Source organism: Podarcis raffonei, chromosome 2 (assembly GCF_027172205.1).
Source record: "Podarcis raffonei isolate rPodRaf1 chromosome 2, rPodRaf1.pri, whole genome shotgun sequence".
NCBI lineage: Eukaryota > Metazoa > Chordata > Lepidosauria > Squamata > Lacertidae > Podarcis > Podarcis raffonei.
In genome coordinates this window covers 10,804,745-10,815,541 of record NC_070603.1, presented here as the reverse complement: position 1 = coordinate 10,815,541, position 10,797 = coordinate 10,804,745, and the positions used below count along the sequence as shown (strand labels likewise).

At 52.7% G+C, this 10,797-nt stretch overlaps 1 protein-coding gene across 5 annotated transcripts in view; it reads right to left on the bottom strand.

Moving 5' to 3' along the window:
• Nucleotides 1–702: 702 nt before the first annotated feature.
• The window catches only part of ZNF385A (zinc finger protein 385A), a 202,277-nt gene continuing 192,182 nt past the window's right edge, over nt 703–10,797 (bottom strand). For all 5 annotated transcript variants that reach the window (XM_053373228.1, XM_053373243.1, XM_053373252.1 and 2 more), the window contains 3 exons: nt 10,113–10,291; nt 5,632–5,727; nt 703–3,075 (listed from right to left, as the gene is read on the bottom strand). In XM_053373228.1, the coding sequence (XP_053229203.1) occupies nt 2,845–3,075; nt 5,632–5,727; nt 10,113–10,291 (506 nt within the window). In that variant the 3' untranslated portion in view covers nt 703–2,844. The remainder of the gene's footprint in view (nt 3,076–5,631; nt 5,728–10,112; nt 10,292–10,797) is intronic.

Here is a 10,797-nt window from a genome sequence, read left to right as displayed (position 1 = left end):
AGTTGAATCCATGAACTTGTTTTAGGACAAAGGTAATCAGAACAATCTATATTGAAGTTTCTTATCCAGTGGTAACTGCAACTAAAGCTGTACAAGAAGGCAGATTAAAGTTGCTTGCAACTCAGCAGCTAATAGGTGATGCGCAGCCATGGGCATAGCCAGGATTTTTGTTAGTAGGGGAAGGACCTCAAATTTGTATTGATTTGTATTGATTTGGGGAGGGGGGCTGCCCCCTGCTTCCCCCTTGGCTGTGCCCATGGATGCAGCTCCCTTATCAAGATCTTCACAAATCTGACCAGTAGGGGGTGGAAGTGGGAATTTGCTTCCCCTGAAATCCCCACCCCGTATCTCAGGGCTGTGGGATTTTGTACAGTGACATTTTCATGACCAGATCCAGGGGATGGGTTCTCTAGCTAAGTGTCCCTGAGGTCAGTGGAGCAGGAACAAACAGGATGCACTGGTCTGCTGACCTGGAGAAAACAGAAAGCCACTTTCCCCCTGTTTATACCAGTCCTATCCCATGCAGTAGTTTCATAATGCCTGCCAATCGCAAGTTCCATGCCTTCCCTCTCTTCAGCATCTGAAGTGGGCTCTGGGATCAGAGCACACGCTTGCCCACAGAGCCTAGGGGTTGATCCCAGTCTGAATCCGCCATACTGAGCCCTGGAGTCCCCGACAGAGGCGAAGAATGCAGGCGAAAACGAGCCTTATCACTTTTATTGTTGTCAAGGGGCAGAGGGATCAAAGGTGCTATATGGGATGAAGCAGAAAGGCATTGGTGTCAGCAAGAAAGGTGGGGCGGGGGGGGGGGAGAACGGGCAAGGAGAAAGTCTAGCATGGACAGACGGATGGCAGATGGAAAGACAGACACTCTGGGGTGAACAGGACACCTGGGATGGGCAGAGGGAGGGGGACAGACTGCCCTGTGGGCTTTGAGGGACAGAGGTAACGCGGGACAGGACTGGCGTGATTCATGCCAGCTAGAGGGAAGGTGGGTCCCATTCCCCCCACATACGCCAGTGTCTCTATTGCTCTGAACGTCAGTCACAGTTTTGAAAGGGGCAAGGGGAGAGGAGTGTGGCTAATGGCCATGGCATGGAAGACCTTCCTCCCTGGTCTACGGGGTCATATTCCGGGCCTTGCGTTGTTTTTCTGCTTGGGGCAGATGGGAAACTGCAGACCATGGTGCATGCATGCGTGTGTGTGTGTGAGAGAGCGAACCCGAACCTCCCTTGTTCCATTAATCAACACACACAAATGTACACACACACACACGCAAAATCCACGGATAGGCGCCAACTAGGATGCGTGCCAGGGAATTTAACAAGCATCTGGAATTTTATGTGCTCCGGGTGGGGTTGGGCTTTAGGAGAAGGGGGACTGGAGAGGAGGAGGCTGTTTAATCTCCAGGAAACTAATGACCTGGCCTCCTGGTTAATGTCCCACCCACTCAAGAAAGGGGTGGAGGGATGGGGACCCAACTCTGTAGAAAAAAAGGAGAGGGGGAAAGGATACACAGAGAGATGTTGTGCTACCATGGCAACAGCTCAAATAACCCAAAGGGAAGGTCTACAGGCAGAACGAGATGCAAGGAACTCCTTTAGAGAGGAGATCCCTGCTCTTCTTTGCTTAGGAGCCAAGAGTCAAGGCTAACAACCCCGTCAGATGAGTCAAAGCCCTTGCTCCTACTCAGTGAGATAGCAGTGTGAGTCCCAGTTTTTCATCACCACACACACACACACACACACACACACACACACACAACACACACACAACCATACCCATCACATGGTTTCCAGGTTAGGTGATGGGATCGCACTCACTTTCTCAATTCAGAGTTCTTCCTGATTCCTCCAGATTGAACGAAACGTAACTTTAAAAGAAGAAAAATAGCCCAGCCCAGATTCCCTTGATTTTCCTTACCTAGGGAGGGTGGGTGGTGTAGAGGAGGGAACGGTTCTCTGACTCAGGTGTGTGGATGTCACTTCTGAACAGAAAACGGTGCCGAGTTTGTTTATGTCTGTCTGCCTCTTAGAGGAATGGGGGGTGAGGGCAATGGGAGCACAGTAATTGCTCTGCCAGTCTCTTGTCGAGGTGCAGCGGTGGTGGGGCCACGGGGGGCCCCCATTGCATGGAAGCGCAGTGAGGGTGGGGCCAGCACAGGGGAGCGTGGGGGAATCGGGGGGGGGATATGTACATGGAGGTGCCGGCCAGCATTATTGCAGTAGGGGCTCTGTCTTCCGGAGGCCCTGTCTTCTGTCCCGTGCACACAAACACACACACACACCCCTTTCAGTGCAAGTGGACAATGGCTTGTATGAGTGGGGGAGGCAAGGGCCCCCCCTTAGCTCTGGGATGGAAGGAGATTGCTTGCTGATCAGTCCCTGAGGTACCAGAACTGCCTCCCCTTTCGATGCTCCACAGAGTCCTGGGGAGGCACTATCTCTCCCCAACCTTTTGTGTACCTCGGGAGATGTGACTGACACACACACATAGATGCACACAAACACACCTTGGCCCAGCCTGTGGGAGACCCTGGCTCTTGTGCAGATTTGGCCAGGGACCCCAGATGGGGTTGAGAGCAGGTGTGTGTGTATGTGTGTGTTTGTGTGAGGGCGGGATTGTCCCTTTTTCTCTTCTCAGAAAAATATTTCCATCTCTAGTTACAAAGAAAAAAAGAGGAAAAGAAACAAAAAAAGAAAGGAAAGAAAAAAATCGCTCCCGCTGGATGGGGCCGGGCGCCATGTGACGTTGCCGAGACCTGTTGCTAGTTGCCGGGGTGGGCGGTTCCAGTGGTGCCAAGAGTCCCGGGATTGTGGCAGGCAGGTGGGTGGGCGGGCGGCATCAGTATGGCGAGAAGAGGATGGGTCCGTGTGCAGTTCGGATGGGCCCCGGAGCCGGGCGCAGGAGCGGGTGCGTCAGAGGCGGGCCCTGCAAGAGCGGGGGCGTCGGGGCTGGTCGCAGCGTCAGGGGCGAGGAAGCGGCGGCTGCCATGGCTGCTGCCACAGCCAGCGGATTGGGCAGCAATCCGGCCGCCAGCGACTTGGGAAGCTCCTTCGGGAAGGCCAGGGAGCCCTGTGGAAACAAAACGAGAGAGGCAGGCGTCAGAGGCAACGTTGGAGATTGCCTCACGGTAAGTCAGAGCTTTGGTCCATCCAGCTCAGTAGTGCACTGACTGGCAGCAGCTGTTGCACAGTCCCAGGAGTGGACATCCCCAGTTCTCATGGACTGGATAGAGAGGGAGGGTGGCAGCCACCAGCTGGGAAACCCCAAAGGGAAGAAGGCTCAGAGCTAGGGGGTGGTGGTGGAACAGCAGTGCCTGGTCAGAGGGAGGAGACTGGGAGGAGGAGGTGTCAAAAGCTGAAGAGGTAACAGGGTTTTTAGGGAGAAGAAAGAGGCGGTGGCAGAGAGCAGTCCAGAATCAGAGGTAGAAGTGGAGGCAAGCCAAGGAGCAGAAATGAAGCAGGCTGCTGAAGACGCCAGGGAGTAAAGGTAAAGGGACCCCTGACCATTAGGTCCAGTCGTGGGGTTGCGGCGCTCATCTCGCTTTACTGGCCGAGGGAGCCGGCGTACAGCTTCCAGGTCATTTGGCCAGCATGACTAAGCCGCTTCTGGCGAACCAGAGCAGTGCATGGAAACGCCATTTACCTTCCCGCTGGAGCGGTACCTATTTATCTACTTGCACTTGGACGTGCTTTTGAACTTCTAGGTTGGCAGGGACCGAGCAACGGGAGCTCACCCTGTCGCAGGGATTCGAACCACCGACCTTCTAATCGGCAAGTCCTAGGCTCTGTGGTTTAACCCACAGCACCACAGAGCAGTCTAGAATCAGAGGCAGAAGCGGAGGCATGCCAAGGAGCAGAAATGGGGCAGACTGCTGAAGACGCCAGGGAGTAGGGCTGGGCAAGGTCAGGTTTTCAACATCATGATCTGGCACCGTGATGTTGAAATGGAGGAAGGAACAAGGTGCGTTGGCTCCAGCCCCGTGAGCTATCAGGGTGAAACTGCCACCACTCTCACCGAGGGAGCTGTGGTGTTTTCACCCTGGCTCCCGACCAGGGCTTCCTTGTGCTGCTCAGCTGGGCGGGGGCACAAAGGCCCTGCCCCCCCCCCAGCTGAGTCCCAATGTCCTTCTGGTTCAAGTGTGAGGCATGGGGGCTTGCTCAGCTGGGGGGCGGAGCAGTTTAATAGAGCCCTAACCCCGCCGCTGGCTTGCGCAAGCCAGAGACGGGGTGGGGCTTCTTTAACCTGCTCCGCTGAGGAGTGAGCCCATGCCTTAGCGGAGCCATTTAAAGAGGCTGAGGGAGGAATAAGCTGTATTAGACCAACAATGCAGCTTGTTCCTCCCTCTGTGTTAGGAGGGGCAGTGTGTGATGGCGGCTTCACCCAGCAGTACAGTGGTACCTCGGGTTACATACGCTTCAGGTTACAGACTCCACTAACCCAGATATAGTACCTCGGGTTAAGAACTTTGCTTCAGGATGAGAACAGAAATCGCGCAGCAGGGGTGCGGCAGCAGCGGGAGGCCCCATTAGCTAAAGTGGTGCATCAGGTTAAAAATGGACCTCCAGAACGAATTAAGTTCTTAACCTGAGGTACCACTGTATATAGTGGGTGAAACCAGTGCTGCTCCCGAGTCCCTCTGCTTCCAGCGACCCTGTTAGCAGAGGGGATGCAGGAGCAGCGGCGGTTACTCCTGCAATATACTGCTGGGTGAAGCCACCATCACACCCTGTTCTTTGTGGGCAACACATCGCCCAGGCCTTCCAGGGAGTCTCCCCCTCCTGCTGCAACAAGCTTTTCTCTTCCCTGGACTTCCAGAATCAGGAGAAATAGAAACAGGTGCACCGGTAGAGTCTCAGAAAGCTTGGGAAGGACTAGGGAGAGGAGGGCAGTTAGGTAGCTTTGACCTGGTAGAGAACTTCAGTCCGCACCAGGGACAAGATCTACCGGGACTTGTTGTTGTGCTCATTAGGCCTGGCACTATTAAGCAGCCTTGTTTCTCCTAATAAAGAGTTAACTTCACTTTGTGTGATTTATTGCTGGACACCCAACATTATTTTGAGATGCCAGGGACTGAACCGGGAACCTTCCACATGCAAAGCAGATACTCTAGCCCTTCCCCAACCAGAAAAGGAAGCTAAGCTGCACCCAACATTGGGGGGGGGGGCTGTTAAGTATGTGTGATGTCACACGACTGTCGCAGATCTCCCAAGTGTCTGTGTGGTGTCTTCCGTTGCTGCGTGGCCTAGGAGGCCCTCCAGCCAGGCCACGCGGCATCTCCCAAAGCAGCGCAAGACAGCAGACAGAGGGAGGGGAGCAAGGAAGGAGTCGGCCGCCTCAATATTGGGAGAGGGGCTTGTCCGCACCACAACGGACATGGGGAGTGGGGGCTGAAGATGCCTCAGTCCTGTAGAGTTGGTGTCTATTTTTATAAATGAAAAACACCCTGGAACAAAAAGGTGCCTTCAAACATTTTGTTTTGCTTGGTTTATGTTATATGGTCAGGTGCAGGGTGGCAGCTCTCAAAGTCTGTCCCGTACGTACTGCTCTGAGCACAGTTACCCCAACCCACTCCAAACGGAGAGATGCCCCCAGCCCCCGCCCACCCTGGCCAATACCGCCACTCACCTGCAGCTCTGCCATGCCTCGCTGCTTCTTGTGCCGACTCAACAAGGGGTTGGGCTTCCCAGCTACTCCATCCCGGTGCCGTCGACTGGAAATGTGCTACAAAGAGGAAGAACCAGACATAATGCTTAGGAGCAACCAAGGAATCTTCACTCCCTGACTTGGTTTCCCTCAAGATCTCTTTCCCTTCCCCAATCCATCAACAAGCGTGCACAGAATTCAGTAAGTGAAGTTCTGACATGCTCACCGGAGCTGCTAATTTCTGTTTCCTTGTGCACATACCTAGGGGAGAGTCAATGGGCTGTGGGGTGTGGGAGCGCTCAGGCATTATTTGTATACAGACATAATGGGCTAGGCCATGGTTGTCTGGTGCCTGAGGTGGGCAGCGCCAATGTTCTCCCCACTCCCAATTAACAGAGCACAATCCACCAGAGAGAGCCCCACTGAATAATAATAATAATTTATTTATATCCTGCCCTCCCCAGCCGAAGCCAGGCTCAGAGCGGCTAACAACAATAAAAGTAACACAGTTTACATAAAATCACAATCAATTAATTGAAATGCATTCTAAAATCAATTCATTCGAAAACCAAAATCAAATTAATGGCAACCATTGGGCTAGAGTTCTCTGTGGATTACTGAAGGAGGGGGTCAGACTGTGCCTTGGCCAAAGGCCTGGTGGAACAGCTGTGTCTTGCAGGCCCTGCGGAAAGATGTCAAGTCCCGCAGGGCCCTGTTAGGAGAGGCTCAGAACTTACAGGGTTAAGAGTTCTGAGTGATGACGCCTCACATTCTGAGGGTGTGTTTAGAACACGGAAGTGGGAGTGGTCAGTATCTCTGAGAGAGAGAGAGAAAGACACACACTGTCTGCGTGTTTAGCTCCATGGAGAAAGGAGCAACATGGGCGAACTCTCGCCAGGCAGGAGATTTATAGCTGTTGTGTTTTGCTAAGGAATAAAGACTTTAAAGATAAGGAGACTGCTAAGTGTCAGCCTGAGTTATTGCCACCACACGACAGAACGTTTCAAGCTTCTACTTCCGCTGTGTTTTATGCTCTGCTGAGTCAAAGGTCCCGGGGGGAAGACCAGAGCTGCGCAAGAGAAGTGTGCCGGACCCCCTGGACGAAATTGACCCCGAACAGGTTATGGAGGTCAGCAATAAAGATAAGCAACGTTCGTGCGTGTGAGGAGGCTGCAGCCAGAGGCCAGCTGATGAGACGCTGGGAAGTGAAACTGCAGGCAAAGAGACAGAGGCCAGCAGCCAAAGGCCAGCTAAGGAGTAGCTGGTGCCAGCCAGGAGTTCGCTGGGAGGAGCTGAGATCTGCCGGACCGGGAGGTACTCGTAAGTAGGCTGGGCCCCCGGGGGAGAGATGGCAGACAGCCATGAATCGTACTCCGTCCCTTTTGAAGAGGCAGACGGGAAGGAGCCCTGGGTCGGTTGGCAGGCACTGAAGAGAGTGGGAGCCACACCAGAGGGGGCTAGACGCCAGCCTGAGGGAGGCCCAGAGGGGGCTGGGACTGTGTTGGAGGGCTGCCGGAATGCCCCAATACGTGAGCTGCAGCTGCAGAGCAGCTGAGAGAAGAGAGGAGCTTTGCACCAGAGAGTGGGGTTGCAAGCCATTCCAAGGGTCTTGAGAGTGCCCAGGCTGTTTGGCAGGAGCTGGAGGGGGTTTGCAGAGAAACCACAGCAGAAGCCAAAAGCCATTTTCCCAACAGCGGAAAAGCCTCGAGGAGGAGGGCTGCTGGAAAGGTTGGGGGGGCAGAGAAGACCAAAGGCACGTTTGCAAAGTTTTCCACTAGGCGATGTTTTGTTTGTGCCTCGGCTGAACATCTGCGTCGCAGCTGCCCACAGCGAGACAAAGGGCAGGAAAGTCCCAAGGACATTTCCCATGGGAACCAGCCCGGGAGAAGAGGCCAGCGTGGAAAGTCCCAGGGTCGGCCGGAAGGGGAAGAAAACGTTTATCAGCTGACTGCTTCGATGGCAGTTTTGGACAGCAACAACACCTGCAGCGAAAGCTCCAAGGTCGGGGGGAGCAGGAAGTCAGTTGCTAAGGCAACAAAGAAGGACAACTCCAGAGGGGGGAGAGTCCTACGTTGGGTTGTTGACTCAGCTGCGAACGCCCATTTGGTAACAGCGCCACCTGATGGACAAATGTGGAACTGCAAGGCTGTTTCAACTGAGAAAACAGTTAGATTTGCTACAGGTTCACAGGGACGTGTAACCCATGTTTCTAACATGTTTGTCTCTTTCTTGCAGGCTGAATTGAAGGTTTATGTTCTCCCTGAGATAAAACATTGCCTGCTATCTGTACCGTGCCTTTTACAGGAGGGATATTCTGTGAGTTTTGAAAACAATGTTTGCACAATTTCCAGAGGTGGAGAGCAACTGGTACGTGTTGAGAAAAATCAGAACAACCTCTTTGTTCTGGAATCACCTCTCGAGGGTGAGGGGAATGCTGGGAAAACCACTGACCACACTCATGTGTCGTGTGCTTGCGTGTGGCACAAGAGGATGTCACATGGGTCCTGTGAGGACGTCCAGATGTTATCAGAGTGCACCAAAGGTTGCAAGGTAAAAGAATGTGGTAAACCTTTGAATTGCAAGGCTTGCAGAAAAGCCAGAAATAAGGGATTTAATGATCCCAGGGTGGACAGGGTAACCACAAAGCCTTTTGAGCTTGTGCATGCAGACCTTTTAGGTATGCCACAGCCAAGTCTGGGCAAGGCCAAGTGGCTGATGGTGCTGACAGATGATTATACGCAGAACGCATGGGCGTACACGCTGAAAACGAAGGAGGAGGCAACGCAACTGATCAAAGATTGGGTTGCAGAGGTGGAACAGAGGTTCTCCACCAAGGTGCAAGGTTTCCAGTTTGACCGTGGTTCAGAGGTCACTGGGTCTGCTCTAAAGGGTTTCTTTCGCCAGAGGGGGATACGTCACAAGGTGACTTCTCCTCAGAAGAGTGGCGTGGCAGAGCTTAGGAGTAAAGCTCTGGTTCGAGCATCCGAAATTCTACTGGATGACTCTGGTTTGCCTCAAAGTTTTTGGGGGGAGGCGGTAAAAACGGCCAACTTCACGATGAACAGGTGCTACAATGCAGTGGTAGGTGACACCCCGTATTTCCTGCTTCATCGGCAGAAGCCGCTTGTGCATTTCTTTCGCACTTTTGGTAGCAGAGCCATGGTGCCTGTACCAAAGTTTCTGCAGCAGGAGGGTGGTCCAAGGTACCAGGAAATGATCTTCTGTGGATATGAGCCTGCGACAAAAGGGTGGAGATTCGCATACCCAGAAGGTGATCAGACCAAGCTTCTGGTCAGTAAACAGGCTGAGTTCTTTGAGCAGGATGGTTGGGCAAGGCGCAAAGTGCGCTCTGACGTTCACTCAGATTGTCTGTCTGACTCTGAGGAGGAAAGAGAGCCAGAGCCTGAACCTGCTGGTGGAGACCAAGTCCCTGAACAGAGTAGGGCGTCTCCACAGGTTGTTAAAGGAGTGTCCAAGAGTGAGCCCTCATCTCCTGTGCGCATAATGGAGAAAGCTCACAGACGTGTCAAGTCAGAGGGGGAGTCTTCTGATGAGGAAGACGCACATGCTGGCCCCAGTGGGTCAAGAGGAGCACCCCAGTTTGTGCCCAGGCGGTCTTCGCGGGCTACAAAGGGAATTCCACCTGAGAGGTTTCAGGTCACAAATGCGTGGGTTGGTTTCGCACAGTGTGAACCTGAGGTTTGTGAGGTTCAACAGGTGCCTAACAACGATGCCAGGAAGGGGCGGAAGGCAATGGGGAGGTGTTGAACACTCAGAAGTCCTCTCAGAACGTGATTCGAGAGGGGGTGTTAGGAGAGGCTCAGAACTTACAGGGTTCCCGAACTGACCCCGAACAGGCCCTAGTCTCTTGTGACAGAGCGTTCCACCAGATCGGGGCCACGGCCGAAAAAGCCCTGGCTCTGGTTGAGGCCAGCCTAACCTCCCTGTGGCCCGGGATCTCCAGGATGTTTTTATTTGAAGACCGTAAGGTCCTCCGTGGGACATAGCAGGAGAGGCAGTCCCGTAGGTACGAGGGTCCTCGTGGACAGGAGCTGTGCCCCATGGGTTATATCTGTCCTACACACTGCAGCTCTCAACAAAGATCAGAATGGGAGACCACTTCATTTTGCCCCCTTCGGTGAGCTGACTTTGCCCCAGTGACTTGGGCTAAAGCCAGGGCTTAAATTTCTGCAATAGGAAGTCCTGATAGGGATCTCAAGGTGCCCTGGAAGCTGTACTCTTTCGACACAAAAGTGTGCTGTTCTCTAAACCTGGACTGACTGCCATTACTAAGAGGAGATGAAAATGTACTCTGTGTATGCTCAGAGGCACATAGCTCTTTCATAGCTGAGCATTATAAAATAAAATAACTTTGATTATACTGTGTCCCTTACACTCTTTCTAGTGGCACGAAGGCCTTCACCAGCAAAATAGACTGTCGAGGTATTAAAATGCCTCCCCACCTGTTTGAGCTGGATCTCCGAGTTGACTTTGACATTGCAGATTTCACAGTGGAAGGTTCTCTCCTGAGCGCTGGGGTCTTGGCTGCCCGGCTCCCCTCCAGTGGTGGGGCTCAGGCGTGGATATGCCTTGATAGGCCCCAACCCGCTGCGTGCTTCCAGGATAGTCTTGTGCTTTGTACCTAGGAAGAGAACAAGAAGCAGTTCTGTAAGTATAAAGGCTCAAAGAACCCTCTTGAGATACTTCCATTCATCAGATCTCTTATTTATAGCACTCCAGGCGGGATGCTTGCTTCACAGCGAGTGCTATGCACAAAATGGATCATTAATCTTAACCAGCCCTCCATAATATATGGGTTTAAGTGAAAACTTTAGTTATTTTCATTGTAATTATAGAAATTATAGTCCTACAATTAAAGGAATTTAACCTATGGTTTGTTGTGCATCCCATGGTTCCCTGTGGGAAGATCAGTGGGGACATGGACCAGGGTCTTTTCTGCAGTGGCACCTTCTTTACAGAACCAGCTCCCTCAGCAAAACCACCAGAATCCCTCGTAGCTCCTTCCGCAAGCAAAGCAATGTGTTTTTATTTCGAAGAGATGGTTAGCCAAAGGGGCACAATATGTCATCTTCTTATTTAACATCTGCTGCCTGTTTTTATGTCACAAGTAAAGTACAATTGGCAACT